The sequence below is a fragment of the Equus przewalskii genome, chromosome 1 (genome assembly GCF_037783145.1).
Source record: "Equus przewalskii isolate Varuska chromosome 1, EquPr2, whole genome shotgun sequence".
In the NCBI taxonomy this organism is placed as follows: Eukaryota; Metazoa; Chordata; class Mammalia; order Perissodactyla; family Equidae; genus Equus; species Equus przewalskii.
In genome coordinates, this window is record NC_091831.1 from 157,783,292 (window position 1) to 157,803,423 (window position 20,132).

Consider the following 20,132-nt stretch of genomic DNA (forward strand, 5'->3'; position numbering starts at 1 on the left):
CTCTACTTCGGCAGCCAGGGGTTTGCAGGCCAGGATCCCAGTGCAGAACTACACACTGCTCATCAAGCCATGCTGTGGCAGCATCCCACGTCGAAAGTAGAGGAAGATTTGCACAGATGTTAGCTCAGGGAAAATCTTCCTCACGAAAGAAAGACAGAAGTGGGGGCATGGGAGAGACTGAGAGAGCTAGAGAGAGAGAGACTGCGGATGGGCTAGACAGAAGAGATACAGTGAGAGCATCCAAGGAGGAGGCGGAGCAGGAGACAGAGATGGAGAGGCCGAGTGTTCAAGAAGGACGCCCCAGGGCCGTGGGTGCCCAGCGCGATGGCGTGACAGCGTGCATGCTGGTCGGCCTCTGGAGCTTGCCCTGGACGGCTCTCCGTGGGCCCACCTGTGTGGCAGGGAGCTTGCTGTGCAGGTATATGGAGCAAAGCGGTGGGGTGGTGGCAGAGGCGGCGCTGGGAAGCGGGAGTGGGAGCAGGAGGTCTGGGTGAAGAAAAGGGGAAAGGGCGAGGCATTTGGTGGGGGCCGCCCCGAATGGCGGGAGCAGGTGGGACGGATTATGAGATAAAGGGCATGTGTGTGTGTGTGTGTGTGTGTGTGGAGTGCGAGCAGGAGGTGCACGTGTGCTCCCTGGTGACAGCAGGCCGGCCCGCCCCGCCCCGTCCCGTCCAGTCCCTGTGTCGGTGGAAGGGAGAGGTTTTCCTGGCTTTGGCCTGGGAGAGAGAGGCGGCTGCGATGCCGCAGGAGGGCCAAAGGGCAGGGGCAGCAGCGGTGGGGCTGGGCGCCGGGCGCTAGCGCCCCTCCTGATGCAGGATGGGGCAAAAGCTGTCAGGCACCTCCTTCGAGCCGGAATCGAACCAGCGACCTAAGGATGTCCACATGAGTCCAGGCTACAGTCCTCCGCTCTACCAGCTGAGCTATCGAAGGGTGCACGCCTCCAAAGGTGGGGCACTGCTTTTCCTGGAAATGACGGGGCCCAGGACACTGGGCCGCCCCGGGGGCCAACACACGCGGGGTGGTTGAAGCCCCTTTGGTGGCAAAAGAGCCGCGCACAAGCCTGGGCTTGCTAGCGGCCGGACATCCCCGGCTGGCGACTTGCAAAAGGCCAGGGCCATCCCCTTCCCGCCCCCCTCCGCCCTTGGGGCTCTCACCTGTTGCCCTATCGCCCCTCCCCGCAGCCCTGGCTCCAGGCGAGGAGCACAGCCACAGCCACGAGGGGCCAGAGAGCCGGCTACAGAGGGAGGGTAAAGGGGCGTTGGCGAAACGGATGCGCGTGTCCGCTGGAGGAGGGCTTGCTGAGGAAAGCCAAGGAGGAGAAGCCGCCCGAAAGGGCACGGTCTGGGCGTGCGGCTGCGAAGGGCAGGCGCAGGGTCCGCTGGAGGCCCCTGGAGGAGCCAGGTCTCTAAGCGCCCTGCCCCGCCCACCTTCTCCCCCGACGCGCACCCGCGCCCCGCCCAAGCCGCGCCCCTCGCCCCACCGACTCCCCTCTCCCTGCGCCCCCGAGTCCGCACCCAGGTTTCTGACTCGCCCCCACCGGCCGCCCGGCCCAGCTGCCCACCACCGCCTGGCCTCGCTTTGCCACGCAGGGAGGCTGGCTGCGAAGGGATGCGGGAATGCTCTCGGGCCGGGCCCGGAGAGCATGGCCACCCGCCCCCAGCCAGCGCGGCCAGTCCCGGGACTCGCCTCCCCTCCTCTGCCCAGCGGCCCACCGCCATTCCCTTGGCAGAGGCGGTGGCTCCGCGGAGCAGCTCGAGGTTCTGTGGGCTTCCTGCAGAGGACCAGGGACCAAGGGAAAGGGGCAGCGCAGACCCGGGTCCGGCTCGGACCCCTTGTCCCGGCTCCAGGGCTTCCACAAACCTTTCAGATCCCCCCTGGTATTTGCCCGCCACCCCGAGACCGCTCCCTCAGCCTTCCACGGTCCCAGAGAGGCATGGCAAGCCACGTCCAAGTGACATGCCATGGAATGAGCGTGTCGCCACCCACCCCCTGCCCTGGAGACATGCGTGTCTGCACCCGCCAAGATGAGGGCCCCGCCCCGGAGGGCCCTGCTGCCCTCGGGGAGGCCCCAGGCAGGAAGAGTCGAATGTGCCCGGGGTGGGGGGGTCTCACCCTCGGGGTGCCGGTCACCAGGCCCCACAGCCGCTGGCCGCTCCCCAACCTGCCGCCGCCCTTCCCCCAAAGCACCCAAGCAGCTGGCCCAAGGCTCCGGCACCTCCGCGTCCCATCAGGGGGTGTATCCGAGGAAGGCCCGAGGTTCTGTCCTTGCTCCCAGGCCACTGGTCTCCTCCCATGGGGCCCTTCAAGGCTGGGGACTCTCTGTAGCTGCAGAGCCAACCCTTGCTCCCGAGGGCCACCTTGGGAGGCTACAAGGGCACAGCACCCTGGGCCCGCACCTGTGGAGACTCCGTGGCCTGGGGCTCAGGCCGGTTCAGTTGGCAGTGGTGGGAGAGAAGGGAAGGCTCAGACCCCCCCCGGGGGAGACTGGGGGCGGCATGCCAGGAGAGGAAGATGACGGGGAAGCCCCGGCTCCAGTTGCAGAGGCAAACCAGAACCCCAAAGCCACCTGTGGGCTCAGGGCTGGCGCGAGAGAGGCTGCTCGGTTGGCCCCAGGGCCTTCCTCTCGCTTCAGCTGGCGGTCCTCTCGCTGAGGAGCTCCAGCCGTCCGTGGGGTCTCTGGAATTTCCTTGCCGCAGGAGGGCAGAGACCAAGGACCACTCCCTGGCCGCCTTCCGTGTGCCCAGACTGCCCGCCACGCCCAGCCACAGCCCTGGAACCCAGCTCCATCCACAAGGCAGAGAGCAGAGAGTTGCCTTCTGTCTCTGGGTCTGTCTGGCTGTCTCCCTCCACCTCCGCCTCTCGCTCTCTTTCTCTCGGTCTCTCCCTCGACTTCCATGGCTGTCTGTCCAGGTCAGGAGGAGCAGGGGCATCGAGGCAGATGGTTGTGACACCACACAGCAGAGCAGGATCAGTCACCGCTCTTTCAGAAGGAACTCAACCCCTCCCGTGGCGACAGGAAAGGGTGTGAAGGCGAGCGAAAGTCAGACGGACAGGACAGCTGACCCGGCCCGCAGAAGTTCTCAAGCCGGCTCTCAAGGCCCACCAAGAGCCCTGCCACCTGCTGCTCCTGCCCAAGTCAGCCTTCCCCGGGGCAGCTGCGCAATTGGCAATGGCTGGAAATGTCTCAGGGTGGTGCTTCTGTCCCACAACTAGGTAAAGCGGGGCAGGAAAGAGGGTTTTCTGTCTCTGTAGGCATACGTGTTGATGGACCCATCAACAGAGAGACAGAGAAAGAGCGCCAGAGACAGACAGAGAGAGAGAGAAAGAAAGAAAGAATAAGGATGTACCACACTCTAGTTAATGGCTACATGGTATTCTATTCTTTGGCTACTTAATCATTTCTTTAACCAGTCCCTTATTCAGGGGCATACAGTTTGTTCCAATCTTGTACTGCTATAAACAACCTGGTATGTGTATCCTGGAACAAATAGCAACAATAAAGCCTGTGTATTTAGCCTATGACAAGCTCACTCCCATGCACTATGAGTGTTCCTAAGACCTGGCGTACTGAAGCTCCTGTATGGTATGGGGTGGGGGAGCAGTGGGTTGGCAACACCAAATCTTCCAGATGCACGTGGGTGTCACTGGCCCCAAGGAATCCTGGGAGAATATTGTCTTCCAGAATATAAACATGACCAGCGGAATGCTTTCTTGTAATGAGAGACCAGTAACGTTTCTGCACATAGAAGTCAGCATTATTATTTGAAAGTTCAGGTCTTTGAATACCGGAGAGAGAGAAAGTAATACCTGTTTATATGTGTTAGATAAACTTAGATACAAGTAAAGAGAACAAATTTAGATTCTGATCACATACAGAAAATTTTAGAGCAAATTGCAAGCTCTCATTTTCAAGCAGCTTCTATGGGGTAAACATTTTACTTAAAGTGAGTAATTTAACCCTCACAATGACCCACAAGGTAGACACTATTATCCTCATTTTAAAAATGAGCAGAGGCCCACAGAGTTACCATACAGTAGTGGCAGAACGGGGAGTATCTCCCTCAAAAGCTGGAGTGTACCTGCTTATTCCAGCCAGCTCTTAGAGGGAGCTGGGTGCACAGCATATTTAGGGTAAAGCCTTTCCTTCTTGTTGCTTCTGTTTCTTCAACTCTGAAATAGGAAAAGTGGTCCAGGATAACCTATCTGTATTATCCGTTTCATTTTCTAGGTGATAATGTCATTTCCATAATAAATTATGTGTTCTAGAATGTGAGAGATGGAAGGAGGTCTTCATTCTGGTGATTCTCACCCTTTACATCCTCCAGGACCCCTGTCATTATCCCTGCCTGTGAAATACATGTTTGTAGAACATACTAAGTAACCTAGTATGTTTACTTTTGGCCATTTTTACTAGTCACATATGTATATGGTTCTGGTTACCTGATTTAAATGGTATTATCTCTACAAAACTACTTACGTTCAAATGCTTCGTTAGCTCATCCCATTCATCTGTAATGTCAGTAAATGTGCATTTTCATTAAGGTTTTGGAAATATTAGCTAATATATTAGTTTTATCAAGCATAGCATCCTCAGGCAGAGAGGAAGGGTTTTTCCACAGTGGCATCTAATTTCATAGCTTTCTGACAGCTGCCTCTCTGTCCTTCCACTCTTTAAGGCTGAAAATCCAACATGGTTATCCATTATCAGCCTATTATCCAAGGTAGTAGGAGGAAGATGTTAGGTGGAACTGAGCTGTCAACCCAAACATCTCGGTTAGTCACTTGATCAGTGACTTTTCCTAAAGGTACATATGGCAGCTATTGCATTAAGGAGTCAAGTCAAGGGATTCTAGGAGGATTTTTTGAGTATTTGCTAGGACACCTAAGAAGACTTTAAACTTATGTGGTGATCACTAATATATAATCCTACGTTCCCCTGATTCATAAAGATTCCCATGTTAAGTGAGTCTTTCCTTTTCTTCTACTGTGTTTTGGAAATCGCAGAATTTAGAGGCTTTGGAGGTATTTTTATTATTGCCCTGCCCTCAGGAAGGATGAAAATCGACTGTCTTTATAAAGCCCTTCATTGCTAGAGAGACCGTGGGGAGACAGAGGCCCTGGAGGTTGAAAGATTGTGAGGAGAAAGAGCTTATTTATGATATGGAAATTATTTTTCATTTCTGAATTAGTGGAATTCTTCACTGACTGCATTAGATGTGCCAGGAGAAGAGTGGAATGTGTTATGGGAAGTGGTCTCTTCTTTTCTTGCACAAATCTTCTTCCAAATTTACGCTTTGAACTTAATAAGATGCCTTTATACAAGCTCTAAAGATATATGGATATCAGACATCAACAAAATCTCCTAAGATTCTACAGGCCAGTTCAGTCTCCGCCCCTCTTCCCTTCTTCTTTTTAATCTTACTCCAGCCCACCAAAGGGCCATGAGACATAAAGAGAGGCCCAATATTTGGAACAAATAGAGCCTGGGAGGGCTGTTTGCAAAGAAGGAACCCAGCTTCCTCTCTGGTTTTAGTGATATCCTTGGTTTTCTTGTCACACAAACAATCTCCATCTCATCACCTCCTTGTTCTGGAAACTTGAGTGTTTGAATCTCTTGCTGCTCAAAAATCTGCAGAGGGTTAAAGTGACTTGTTAAATTCTTCTGAGTTTTTTCCTGTGTTCCACTTGCATTGGATTTACTTTTTCTAATTTTTAGCCTTGACCTGATTATTGCCTCCCCTTTGTGTCAACTAACAACTTGAAAAAACACAGAGGTCTTTCTGTAGAATCTGTAAAAGAGTGAATATCCGGTGTTGTATAAATGACTCCAACCTAGGTTTCTAGAGTCTTGCATTCATTCACACCTGTGCTGTTTTCTACACAACTGACATTTACATTCCCAGTGCTTGTATTTCATTACATAAAATGGGAATTTTATCTTTATATATAAACCAGCATTTATGGACTATTCACTTTATTCCTGAAACTGTGTCAATCACAGAGTATATTAAGATACATGAAATGTGGTCTTGATCCCCAAGTAGCTTATGGAAAAATAGAGAAACTAAACATGTGATAGAAGTAATAACACTTGTATGAACATAGTTTTATGGGAGTTCAGGGGATGGAGGAAGTTACTTTCCCTGATGTGTCCAGGAAGGCTTCCAGAAGGAGGTTCTATCTGAGCAGGGCTGTGAGGATGAACAGGGATTTGCTGGGGCATTAGGGAAAGGATGGGCATTCTAGACAAGGGATTGGTGTGGAAAAGCACACAAAGGTGGGGAAGGCCTGAGTGTAAGAGATAGATGTTAAATCCCTGGACCAGCTTCTAAATGAGAAAAGTGGGAATTAGACTCTTGACTTGATATAATATCATCTTCCAATAAAATTAATTCACCTAATTTTTTGCTATCTTTCCATATTCTTGTTACCTGAAAATGGGATCATGCTACTGTTCATGTCCTGTTATAAATGTGGACTCAAATGGTTACCTGGTCAGGACTGAGCTAATGGCTCTCGGCTTTGTCATCTTGTTTTGTGAAATTCCTTATTTCCTTCAATTATTAAGAAATTTTTGCATATTAATTGTGTGTGAAGCATTTTTATAGATGATGAGGAGGTAAAAATGCATTAGGTCTAGTGTAGCCCCTCACTGGTGCTTATCCATAGTCTCAATGGGTAGAGAGAGCTGTACTCAAGTGCTTATAATATGAGGTAAGACCCACATACTGCAGGCTGGTGGGTACACCTGGCTCAAGAGCTGCTCTGATCGGCCTCTACAGTGGGTTTGTTGTTGTTGTTTGTTTTTAAAATAATTTTTGGAGTTGGTAGTAATCTTTCCAAATCCGGATTCTCACACAGAAAATTTGGATTCCTCGCTTGCCTTAAAAATAGCCCAAAATGTGACCAGCATTACCTCAATGCAATCATCAGCTAGAGCTGAGCAGCAGCCACTGCTTCTTAAAGCTCAGGAGGTCTTCACTGATTCCACTCCTCCCTCCTGACACCCATCCTGCCTGTTCACTCAGCGATGATACCCGCCTGGCTCCTGTTGACATTTGTGTTTATGACCCGGCAGACTTGGTATGTGTCCTAACAGAGGTCTAGATGATACCCTACCCAATCCTTAACCTTTCTCTTGTAAACTGTGTTCAGAGAACATCCCCCAACACATTTTCTGATAGTTTCTCCTTCCAAAGCTTCCCTCTGCACATTTTTAACTGCCCTCCATTGCCTCCACTTAAATCCAAATGGCTAGTTGACAGCAAAGATCTTGGGCTGAGGACCTGTTTATTTGTTGCAGGAATCAATATAACCCACGTTAATGAAAGTACACCGGATTCTCTGCGTGATTTTGTCCTTGGTATCAAAAGACTGCTAAATGTGAGCTTGTTCTGTTATTTCATTAGTTTAATCACCACATCAGTGTCACAGCAGCCACTGAATTATCAGCTAATGTCATTATGCCACTATTTGTAATCAAAAGACTTTGTAAGATGTGGTCCCAAGAGAAAATCTTCTGCATTGTGGTAAGAACTACTGTTGAGGACATTGGCCACAGGGTTGCTCAAAGCCTTCTCAATGTCCAGCACTTGCAATTTCTTCAGCCCCTGGGTACTCTTGCAGTTTCTGCCCTTAACCTGATGATAAGGCGATGCCAACCGTCAATACCTTCCTGCACAGTAAGAGCTCTGTCAAATGCTGCTGAGCACAAAGGAGCAACCCTGTCAGGAGATTGGGGGGGGGGGGTCTTACTCCAAATGCAAGGGCCTCTCCATTACTCCTATTGATGGAGCTGAGGAGTCTGGGGAATTGATTGATGAGATATCCAAATTTCTGGGTTTAGAAAGACAGTCTTGTCCAGCAGATGAGTAGGAAGGCGCTCCACATCTGAGTCATGTCTGTCCCAGAGGAGAGAATGAAGACACGAGGGTAGGGCATCTGCATTTACTTCTGCTGAGACCTTGTTCTCTCGTTATTCATACCCCAGACCCTCCGTACTTCAATGTTCTGTGTTTGTCTCCATCTCTCCTCACTCCTCTAAGTACTTATCTGAGCAACATACTCCATCACATCCTCCTTCCTTCTCACACATCCATCTCTACCACCCCCTTCTTTTCTTTTCTCCCGTCTCATCACCCTGGCCAAGAAGGTTCTCTTGGAGATCTCTATGAATTACAGATAGACCCATTTCATTTTTGGATTGCCTCGTGTGGTAATAGAGTTCTCAGAGTAAGAAGACATGTTTTTCAATTCCCAGTTCTATTATTAATGTTTTAAATGAACTTGATATATCATCCTACTTTTACTGTTCCTCAGCTGGAAAGTGAGGGGTTTGGTATGAATGTCTATAGGACTTCTTTTCAGCTCAGACTCTATTTAGAAATCTAATACCTTGATTAAGAGGTATGGGGGGGTGTAAATGTGTGCATGTAGGAGAAAGTTTATGGGAAATTTGGTTGATAATTATGCATTATTCGTCTATGTAAATTTGATTTTCCTAAATCATTATGAATGTAGGCAGAAAAAATATAATTATCTGAAGTAAAAGTGTTCTTATATAATAATTGCATCCTTATTTTAAGACTATGCAAACAATATTTTAAGTGATTTTATTGTAGGGAAGATGCTAAGGCCTATCGCTCAGAAGTGTCATTCAACTGAACCAGAGAAAAGACCAGCACAAAAGACAACGTGATGATTTCAAGCCTCTGAGACATCTAGATCAGAGGACTGGTAAATACACTGGGAGACACCTCTCAGTCAGCAAACGTCAATGTAGTAGTTCCCATCTTGGCAATCTCTGATAAGGCTTCTTCCTTCACCAACGTTTGGTCTAATAGGCAGTCAAGAGGCCCCAAACTTATTAGACCCAAGAGGAAACTTTGTTTGACAGCTGCTGTGTATCCTAAGATATCTTGGCTTCATTCACCATTTATGTACATTATAATTTTCCATTGAGCTTTGGAAATGAAGGAGCCCAACACCACAAGGGTGTACCGATTTCATTCTAGACATTTTTATTAAACCTCACAACAATGCCGTCCTGCAGGTAACCCTCTCCTCGACTTTTCTAGAGATGGCATAGACTTTTACCTGTGCTCAAGATCCAGGATATGCTGTGACCCACCGTCAGACTTAGCATGTCTGTGCCGTATAAAGAATTATACTATTTCCCTGGTAGAAAAGACAAGCTGCTTCTCTGCAGCCACGTGGTTGGTGAATAGCAGAGCTGTGGGTCAAACTCTGATCTGTCTTTTTTAAAAGCCCATACACTTTAACAGAAAACCAAGCTAGTCTCTCTTGAGGGAAGGATGTGAGGCAAGTAGGAGACCACCGTGGAGGAGGAGTGATGCTCCATGCAGGGAAATATCCCAGCTGTGGAGGAAGAACATGCCTTGACAGTTAAAAGGCCAAGGATCCCTCTGAAAGAAAGAGATTTTTACTAAAAATATCAGCAATAATAACTATTATTGAGAAAAAAGTGGATTGGCACAAACTGAGAAATTCAGGCAAGTAGACTGTAGACCTAGGCAAGTCTGACTGTTTATGTTAGGGTTTTCTAGAAGTCAGGCATCCCTGACCACAGCTCCATCCCACCTCTACAATTAATATTATCCGTTTTATCAACTCACGCTTTTATACGACTTGGTCCTCAGCAGTAATGTACATGAAATTATGGACTGATGTGTTAATTATACACAAAACACACGACAATGAATACTATTAACTATTTATCTGTGTACTCTCTAACATCAATCATCTCATTTCCCACGTGTTGTACACATTTCATAATTTGTACACAGCTTTATCTAGAGCTGTAACTCCAAAAATTCTACCTTCAAAAATGTTTTCACAGAGGAATAAAGGACCCAAAGACAGTAGGAAACATGAAGCCCAGGGTCAATGGCTTGGCCATATTCATCATATTCTATGCAAAAGAGAGACTAAATCATGCAGGTACTGTATTTTCATCATTACGAAAGGGTGCTCTAATTGTTTGCTAAAAGTTCCTCAAATTTTCCACTGAACTGAAGAAAAATGTAATTCTTGTGATCATCTATTTCTCTTTGCTCTGATTTCATGAATAAAGCAAGATGTTAAGAGGTGATGTCTCGTATTTCAGTTTGGGTAAGTGTCCCTGAGAAATAGTGAGTTGCCAATGAGGTGCCGTGCACCTGAGCAGGACTTGGTCAAAAGAGATGAAACCCTGAGTTGTAGTTCTAATGCCTTCACCTTTGGGAGTCAGGAAAACAAACAAGATTTTTCTGGCTGGTTGTGAACATCACAGAGGGGTTAGAACAGTACTGGATCCACATTACATTTTTACATCCTCATCGCTTATAAAAATGATTTCCACAAAACGTACATTAAAAAACTTACTTCATGATAAAAGATATTAATGAATTTCAGCAAGAACAGGATTTTAAGGCAAGGTGCTATTAGCTCTGTACTGAGTCCTGACCAGGTCATCATTGTGTCCCTGTTGACATGAAGTCATCAACAGTAACATTATCACATTTCCAGAAGACAGTGATAGAGAAAGGTAGGAAAAAATGACATGGGTTAATTTTGTTGGAATGTTGTATGATACCATTTAAGGGTCTAACAGCTTTCTAACCTAGAAGCTTGGCCAGAGATTTAACATCTCTCATCTCAAAGTTTTTCCCACCTCGATACACATCCCCTCTCTAAACGATCTCCTTTACAGGTTACCAAAAGTTCATCTCTGGAAGGTTTTACAGAAAGACTCTCCTTTAAGTTTTTCAGGTTCTGCTCCTTCACAGGAAGAGAAGGGATAAATCAGACCAGTGTTAAAGCAAGAGAAAGTGAATTCAATGCAAGGGGAGCAGAAGAAACAACAACAAGCAACTCAAAGATACACATCAAACTACTTTAATTCCCAGGAGGATTTTGAGCCGCAGGAAATTCAGAGCTCAGGCTTCCAGCACAGGGAGGTGATGAGTTGGAGAACATTTGGTGGGAGGAAACCAGGGAGATACAAACATGAAAGGGGGACCTGGGTCCTTCTGTGCCAATAGCCCTCTCTATCTCCATTTGTTCCGAGTCCTGGGCCTGTCCTTATGTACTTCAGTCCCTCAGTGCTCTACCCCAAGTTGAGTTATAAAATCTATGGCCATTCTGCAGCCAGCGTATATTTTTAATCAGTAGAGACCAAAACCACTGAGAGAGCTCTGCCCTGCACAGGCTGCCTGGAATTAGATTTGTTACAACAGAAGCAGCAACGGTGCTCTCCCTGGGCGTGCATTGATTGGAAAATGATCAAACAAAGAGGCTCATTGCACAAGAGGGCCGTGTGCCAATCTGTGGGTTTCTTCATGTCCTAGATTCACAACCCTCTTGGCTCTGCTGGCTCCACCAACAGGGGCTGCTCTATATCTTCAGCTCCAAGTAGCAGGGAGACCAGCTGCCCCTGAGCCCCAGGACGACCAGCTGAGTCTGTTCTCACAGGAGCCACAGCACAGAGACTGGGTAAGACAATGAGCCCTAGAGCTGGGACGGGAGGGACAGCGATGGGGCAGCAACTGCAGGAGGGCTGAGCTCAAGTTAGTGACCAGGACACATGACAGATTTGGGGGAGGGGAGGGGAAAGGAAATAAGATCCAGAGTGACAAAGAGGGGCCTGCGGGGTGAGTGAGGAGAGTGTGTCACTACTGAGCCAGGTGGAGGGGATGCTTCTCTTCTCTTGTTACAGGAAGCATGGTTCCAACACAGCGGGATTCTCGGCTTTGTCTCCTTCTGCTGCTGGGGATCTTGGGAATGGTGATCTCAGGCCATGCCACACCGGCTGGTTTAACCAGGGCTCAGTGGTTTGAAATTCAGCACATAAAAAATGTGACCCACCGTGGATGCAATAATGAAATGCTGAGGGTTAACAATTATACGAAGAGGTGCAAAAATATAAACACTTTTCTCCACACGACGTTTGCTTTTGTAGCTAGTGTTTGTAACACCCCAAATGTAACCTGCCCTACGACTGGCTACATGAATTGTCATAATAGCTCAATGCAGGTAGACATAACAGACTGCAACCTCACCTCAGCACCACAGCCATATCAGAACTGCAGCTATAGACAGACCAGCGCACGGAAGTACTTCATTGTTGCCTGTGACAACCGTCAACCAGGGGACAATGCCACCTACCCAGTGGTTCCAGTTCACTTGGATTGGATCTCCTAAGCTCTGGGTCAGCGCTTTACGCCAAGCTCATCTGCCACGCTGCACAGTCACAGCTATGGTCCCATCCCACAATCCACCCCAGATATCAGCATCACTCATCATCGCGCCAGCCCCAATCCCCTTTAAGCTTTGCTGAGCTGAAGTTCCTTGTGCTTCTTGCAATAAACTTCTTCATAGAATCATCTCAAAGACCATGTGTCTGTTTTTGCCCTTCTCCTGTCATTTAGTCACAATTGGCTTATAGGTCTTTTCCAACCCCCTAATCTGAGATTTGTGGGATATAGAGAGAAATGAAGATAAGAAGCTCCTTGTGTCATGAAGCAGCAAAGATTTTCCACTGTCTCTGACTGAGAGGCTGAGGCCTCAATTAGTATCTGCCTCGTTGCTTCCCAAGAGGTAAAGGCCCACAGAGAATAATTACAAGGCAAATGTGATTGATTCTGTCTCATTAATGAATCATAAGTTTAAGTTAGAAGGGATCTTGGTTGTACAAAAAAGAAAGGAAAGGACAAAAAGAATGCCATCAATATGAGATCAAGAAAATTTCAGGGGCTGGCCTGGTGGTGCAGTGGTTAAGTGCACACATTCTGCTTCAGCAGTCTGGGGTTCGCTGGTTCGGATCCTTGGTGCAGACATGACACTGCTTGGCAAGCCAGGCTGTGGTAGGCGTCCCACATATAAAGTAGAGGAAGATGGGCAGGGATGTTAGCTCAGGACTAGTCGTCTTCTTCTTCAAAAAAAGAAAACTTCTTTCTCAGGGTTGTTTAAAAAAAATCGGTGCAGGGACCAACCTGGCTGCATAGTGGTTAAGTTCGAGCACTCCACTTCAGCAGCCCAGGGTTCACAGGTTAGGATCCTGGGTGCAGACCTACACACAGCACATCAAGTCATGCTGTGGCAGCATCCCACATACAAAATAGAGGAAAATTGGCATAGATGTTAGCTCAGGGACAATCTTCCTCAAGCCAAAAGAGGAAGATTGGGAACAGATGTTAGCTCAAGGCCAATTTTTCCCACCAAAAAAAAAATTGTTGCCTCAAGATTCCAAGTATGAGTGAGTGACGTCAGCATCATGGTGGAGTGAGATCTCACAGAAATCTTTCCCCTCCAATATACAACAAAAAAGAAAAATCCATAATCCAACAGAGGACATCCAAACACAACAGAAAAAATGTCTGAGGGGCCCACTCAGCCATACAACAGAGAGCCGAGAGACTGGAGCCTGCCTCGGAGGAGGTGGAATGGGGTAAGAGAAATCTTCATTCCCTCCCCTTAAAGACTGTGAGCCGGGACTACGGGAGGCCTCCAAGGTGGAAGGAACAGGGGAGGGGACAGTCATTCATGGGGACATCAAGGACTCCCAAGGGCCTTGCAGCCTAGAGGGAAGCCCTCTACCAGGGCAAAAGCTTTTGCAGGGGGTGACCTTATCAAGCCAACACCCCAGGAGAGCAGAGGGAGAAAATCCCCAGCATGCAGGAGAAAGCACTCCTCTCCCCACCCACTCAGCGTGGCTCCAGCCCCTGGGATTTTGGCTAGAAGCAGAGGACTCAAAAAACGTGGCTCTTGACCCCCACCCAGTGAGGATAGGCAGTAACTCCACCAAATAATATCAGATGCAAAAGAAGAGAACAACTCCCTCTAGCAATATCAAACATTATATTAGATCTCCAGACCAGAGAGAAAATGACAAGTGCCCAGAAATCAGTCCTGAGGATGCAGAAATATGTAATCTAAATGACAAAGAATTCAAAACAGCTTTCATCAAAATACTCAACGAGGTAAAGGAATGTAGAGGAACAATTCAATGACTGCAGGAGCAACTTCACAAAAGAGATTGAAACTATAAAGAAGAATCAGTCAGAAATATTAGAGATGAAAGACACAATGGAAGAAATGAAACAAAATATGGATTCCCTGAACACTTGAGCACACACCGTAGAGAAGCATATCAGCATAATCAAAGAAAGACATGTTGAAATGCTCCAGATAGAGGAAGAGAGAGAACTAAGACTAAAAATACGTGAAGAAATTCTACAAGAAATATCCAACTCTATTAGGAAATGCAACATAAGAATTATAGGTATTCAAGAAAGACAAAAGAAGCAGAATGAAGTAGAAAGCTTGTTCAAAGAAATAATAGCACAGAAGTTCCTAAACCTAGGGAAGGAAATCCACGTGGAAGATGCTGCCAGATCTCCTAAATATGTCAATGAAAAAGACCTACTGCAAGGCAAATAGTAGTGAAACTGGCAAAACTGAATGACAAAGAAAGAATACTAAGGGCAGTAAGGCAGAAGAAAATAACCTACAAAGGAATCCCTATTAGGCTTTCAGCAGATTTCTCTGCAGAAACTTTACAGGCTAGGGGAGACTGCAATTACATATTCAAATCATTGAAGGACAAAAACGTTCAGCCAAGAATACTCTATCCAGTGAAAACATCCTTCAGATATGATGGAGAAATAAAAACTTTCCCAGACAAACATAAGCTAAGGGAGTTCATAGCCACGGGATGGACCCCCCCCCAAAAGAAATCCTCAAGAAGACCCTCATATCTGAAAAAAAAGGGGGGGAGAGAAAGGGATTACAAAGCATGGAGTAAGGAGTTAAATAGTAGACAGAATCAGAGCAGGATAGCAAATACTTAAGTATAGCATTAAAGACAAAGGGAAGGAAAACACCAAAAACAAAGATAATTTTGGCATTTTAACCAGAAACTCATAACACAAGATGGAATAAGATGTGAGAAAAACAACTTAGGAGGGGAAGAGGAAAGGGACTGAATTGGTTTGGTCTAAGGAAATTAGAGGTCATCAGAAAAGGGACTATCTTATCCACAAGATCTTGAATACAAACCTCATGGTAACCACTAAACAAAAAGGCAGAACAGAGACACAAATAATAAATAAGAAAAAAATAAAGAAACACAACATAAAAAACTACATAACTTGATTGGTAGACCAAAATACACAGAACAAGAAACAAAGGAAATGCAGGCAAACCAGAAAATGAGTTGTAAAGTGGCAGCATATATGAATAATCACTCTAAATATAAATAGATTGAATTCTCCAATGAAAAGACACAGAGTGGTGAGATGGATTAAAGAACAAGACCCAACAACTTGTCGCCTCCAGGAAACACATCTCAGCTCCAATGACAAACAAAGGCTCAGAGTGAAGGGATGGAAGATGATACTCCAAGCTAATGGAAACAAAAGAAAGCAGGTGTCGCAATACTTATATCAGACAAAGCAGACTTCAAGATAAGATAGATAAAGGAGACAAAGAGGAGCAGTATGCAATGATCAAAGGGACATTCCACTAAGAAGATGTAACACTTATAAATATCTCTGCACCCAACACAGGAGCACCAGAGTACATAAAGCAACTATTAACAAAACTAAAAGAAAATATTAATAATAACACAATAATACTAGGGGACATCAACACTCTCATCAATGGAACATTCAGACAGAAAATCAACAAGGAAACAGTGGCATCAAACGAAAAGCTAGACCAGACGGACTTAATAGACATATATAGAACACTCCATCCAAAACCAGCAGAATGTACATTCTTCTCAAGTGCACATGGAACATTCTCAAGAATAGACCCTATGATGGGAAACAAGGCAAGCCTCAATAAATTTAAAAGATTGGAATAATAACCAGCATCTTTTCCAATCACAGTGCTGTAAAGCTAGAAATTAATTACAAGAAAAAAGCTGAGAAAAGGGCAAAGATGTGGAAACTAAACAACATGCTATTGAACAATCAATGGATCACTGAAGAAATTAAAGGAGAAATCAAAAAATATCTAGAGACAAATTAAAATGAAAACATACCATACCAACTCACATGGGATACAGCAAAAGCCATATTAAGAGGGAAATTCATCTCAATATAGGCTCACCTTAACAAAGAAGAAAAAAACAAAATAAGCAATCTCAAGCTACACCTAATTGAATTAGAAAAAGAAGAACAAGCAAAGCCCAAAGTCAGCAGAAGGAGAGAAATAATAAAAATCAGAGTGAAAATAAATGCAATTGAAACAAAAAAGGTAGTAGAATGGATCAATGAAACAAAGAGCTGGTTCTTTGAGAAGATAAATAAAATTGGCAAACCCCTACCCAGACTTACAAAGAGAAAAAGAGAGAAAGCTCAGATAAATAAAATTAGAAATGAAAGAGGAGAAATAACAAGGGTTACCACAGAAATACAACATATTATAGGAGAATACTACGAAAAACGATACGCCAACAAAATGGGCAATCTAGAGGAAACGGTTAAATTCTTAGACTCTTACAACCTCCCAATGCTGAATGAAGAAGAAATAGAGAATCTGAATAGACCAATCACAAGTAAAGAGATTGAAACAGTAATCAAAAGCAACCCAAAGAATAAAAGCCCAGGACCAGATGGCTTCCCTGGGGAATTCTACCAAACTTTCAGAGATGATTTAATACCTATCCTTCTCAAGATATTTCAAAAAATTAGGGAAGATCGAACGCTTCCTAACACATTCTATGAGGCCAACATCACTCTGATACCAAAGCCTGACAAGGACAACACAAAAAAGGAAACCACAGGCCAATATCACTGATGACATAGATGCAAAAATCCTCAGCAAAATATTGGCAACCCGAATACAGCAATACATCAAAAAGATCATAGATCATCATCAAGCAAGATTTATTCCAGGGACACAGGAATGGTCAAACATCTACCAATCAATCAATGTGATATGCCACATTAACAAAATGAGGGGAAAAAATCACATGATCATCTCAATAGATGCAGAGAAAGCATTTGACAAGATCCAACAGTCATTTATGATAAAAACTCTTAACAACACGGGGATAGAAGGAAATTACCTCAACATAATAAAGTCCACACATGACAAACCCACAGCCAACATCATACTCAATGGGGAAAAACTGAACACCATCCCTCTGAGAACAGGAACAAGACAAGGATGCCCACTATCACCACTCTCATTCAACATAGTACTGGAGGTTTTGGCCAGAGCAATTAGGCAAGAGGAAGGAATAAAAGGAATCCAAAGAGGGAGTGAAGAAGTGAAACTCTCACTATTTGCAGACGACATGATCTCATATATAGAAAACCCTAAAGAATGCATGGGAAAATTAATAGAAATAATTAACAACTACAGTAGAGTTGCAGGGTACAAAATCAACTTACAAAAGTTGCATTTCTGTACTCTAACAACGAACTTCTAGGAAGAGAACTCAAGAATACAATTCCATTTACAACTGCAAAAAATAAAGTTTAACCTAGGAATAAGTTTAACTAAGGAGGCAAAGGATTTATACAATGAAAACTATAAGATGTTATTGAAAGAAATAGATAAGGACATAAAGAGATGGAAAGAGATTCCATGCATATGGCTTGGAATAATAAACATAGTTAAAATGTCCATACTACCTAAAACAATCTACAGATTCAATGCAATCCAAATCAGAATCCCAATGACATTCTTCATGGAAATAGAGCAAAGGACCCTAAAATTCATATGAGGCAACCAAAGACCTCGAATTGCTAAAGCAATCCTGAGAAAACGAACAAAGCTATAGGCATCACAATCCCTGAGTTCACAATGTACTAAAAGCCATAGTGATCAAAATAGCATGGGACTGGTACAGAAAGAGGCACACAGATCAATGGAACAGAATTAAAAGTCCAGAATAAATCCACATATATACGGACAGCTAATCTTCAATAAAGGTGCCAAGAACATACAATGGAGAAAAGATAGACTCTTCAATAAATGGTGTTGGGAAAACTGGACAGCCACATGCAAAAGAATGAAAGTAGACCATTATCTCATGCCATACACAAAAATAAACTCAAAATGGATCAAAGACTTGAAGATAAGTCCTGAAACCAGAAAACTCCTGGAAAATAATATAGGTAGTACACTCTTTGACATTGAACTTAAAAGGATCTTTTCAAATACCATGTCTTCTCAGAGAAGGGAAACAGACTTCATCAGACTAAAGAGCTTCTGCAAGGCAAAAGAAACTAGGATCAAAACAAAAAGACAACCCATCAAGTGGGAGAAAATATTTGCAAATCATTTATCTGACAAGGGGTAGTCTCCATAATATATAAGGGACTCACAAAACTGAACAACAATAAAACAAACAGCCCAATCAAAAAGTGGGCGGAGGATATGAACAGACATTTTTCCAAAGAAGATATACAGATGGGCAGTAAACACATGAACAGATGTTCAACATCACTAATCATCAGGGAAATGTAAATCAAAACTACCTAAGATACCACCAAACACCCATTAAAATGGCTATAATCGCTGAGACTAAAAATAACGAATGTTGGAGAGGGTGTGGAAAAAAGGGAACCCTTATACACGGCTGATGGGAATGCAAACTGGTGCAGCCACTATGGAAAACAGTATGGACATTCCTCAAAAAACTAAAAATAGAAATACCATATGACCCAGCTATCCCACTACTGGGTATCTACCCAAATAACTTGAAATCAGCAATCCAAAGTAACATATGTGCCCCTATGTTCACTGCAGCACTATTCATAATAGCCAAGACATGGACACAATCCAAGTACCCATTGACTGATGATTGGATAAAGATGATGTGGTGTGTGTGTATATATATATATATATATATATATATATATATATACACACACACATATATACATACACACACACACACACACACACACACACAATGGAATACTACTCAGCCATAAAAAAGACAAAATCTTCCTATTTGCAACAACATGGATGGACCTGGAGGGTATTATGCTAAATGAAATAAGCCACACTGAGAAAGACAAACAGCATATGATTTCACTCATATATGGAATATAAACAAACACATGGACAGAGAAAACAGTTCAGTGGTTACCAAGGGAAAGGTGGTGGGCGGTGGGCACAGGGGGTGAAGGGGAGCACTTACATGGTGATGGACAAGAAATAATGTGCAATTGAAATTTCTCAATGATGTAAACAATTGTGAACTCAATTTTAAAAAATGAAAAGAAAGAAAAGAAAAAAACAGACAGCTATAGGGCTGGCCCCATGGCCTAGTGGTTAAGTTCAGTGAGCTCCGCTTCCACTGTGTAGGTTCCGTTCCCAGGTGTGGACTTACGCCACTCATTGGTGGCCATGCTGTGGTGGCAATCCTCAAGTGAAAAAAGGAAGATTGGCAACAGATATTAGCTCAGGGTGAAATCTTTCCCAGCAAAAAAAGAAAAAAGACAGCTGGATTGTCATATCTGCTTTTGCATTCAATTTATTGCACACACTGTTTTGTTGAACTATACAAAGAAAATCCAGCCTCTGACAGATATATAGTTGTATAGGTTAGGACCTCTCAGACACCCCAAAACGGTTTGGGGGACCATCAGGGTCCTTGGACCACACTTTGACAAGTGCTTTACTAGAGTACAAGTAGTGTACTATATAATATTACAAACACCCAAAAAGAAACACACATTTACCTACATTAAGGATGAAGACGGGAGGATAATAAAACAGCTGAACATCAGGCGTCTACACTGTGGAAAAACCATTTCACTCAGGTACTCAAAAGTATCACATAACCATTATATATACATATAACAATGACATAATATATATTATATACATATATATACATGATCAATTAAAATGGAAAACGTAATTTTATTACTTCTTAAATGCAGTTATTTGATGTATTTATAAACATATCTTCTACAAGAAGGGAGAACAACAAGCATCCTCGGGGGTGTAAAAGGTGAGACAACCATTGGAATGGAGACTAGTTCTATCTCTCACCTTCCACAAATACATTTTGTTAAGGAAACAACATCATTACCTAGGAAACAAAGCCCTGATAAAGCAGGAATTTCAGCCTGGAGGAGATGCCCATCTTAGAGATGAGAACT

The 20,132-nt window shown here is 44.5% G+C and overlaps 1 protein-coding gene, 1 long non-coding RNA gene and 1 other non-coding gene across 7 annotated transcripts in view; 1 reads left to right on the forward strand and 2 right to left on the reverse strand.

Annotated features, from left to right (window-relative positions):
- LOC139077394 (uncharacterized) overlaps nt 1-1,406 on the reverse strand; it is a 42,042-nt gene extending 40,636 nt beyond the window's left edge. For all 4 annotated transcript variants that reach the window (XR_011529904.1, XR_011529902.1, XR_011529899.1 and 1 more), the window contains exon 1: nt 1,155-1,406. This is a non-coding gene — a long non-coding RNA (uncharacterized lncRNA). The remainder of the gene's footprint in view (nt 1-1,154) is intronic.
- Nucleotides 716-12,383, forward strand: LOC103546041 (non-secretory ribonuclease-like). 2 transcript variants are annotated; one of them, XR_011529895.1, is made up of 3 exons: nt 716-946; nt 11,349-11,493; nt 11,717-12,383. XR_011529895.1 is itself a non-coding variant. In XM_070585048.1 (2 exons), exon 2 carries the CDS (start codon nt 11,722-11,724, stop codon nt 12,199-12,201), a length of 480 nt encoding a protein of 159 aa, XP_070441149.1. In that variant the 5' UTR covers nt 11,361-11,493; nt 11,717-11,721; the 3' UTR covers nt 12,202-12,383. The 2 variants fall into 2 exon arrangements, 1 of the variants encoding a protein (XP_070441149.1); XM_070585048.1 differs by lacking the exon at nt 716-946 and having other exon boundaries at nt 11,361-11,493.
- TRNAY-GUA (transfer RNA tyrosine (anticodon GUA)) lies at nt 841-930 on the reverse strand. Its single transcript is given in 2 exon segments — nt 841-876; nt 894-930. It is a non-coding gene; the product is annotated as a tRNA-Tyr (tRNA).
- Nucleotides 12,384-20,132: the final 7,749 nt, after the last annotated feature.

What these genes read in the sequence shown, in the direction of transcription:
- LOC103546041 (XM_070585048.1), top strand. Translation starts at nt 11,722, where the DNA reads ATGGTTCCAACACAGCGGGATTCTCGGCTTTGTCTCCTTCTGCTGCTG.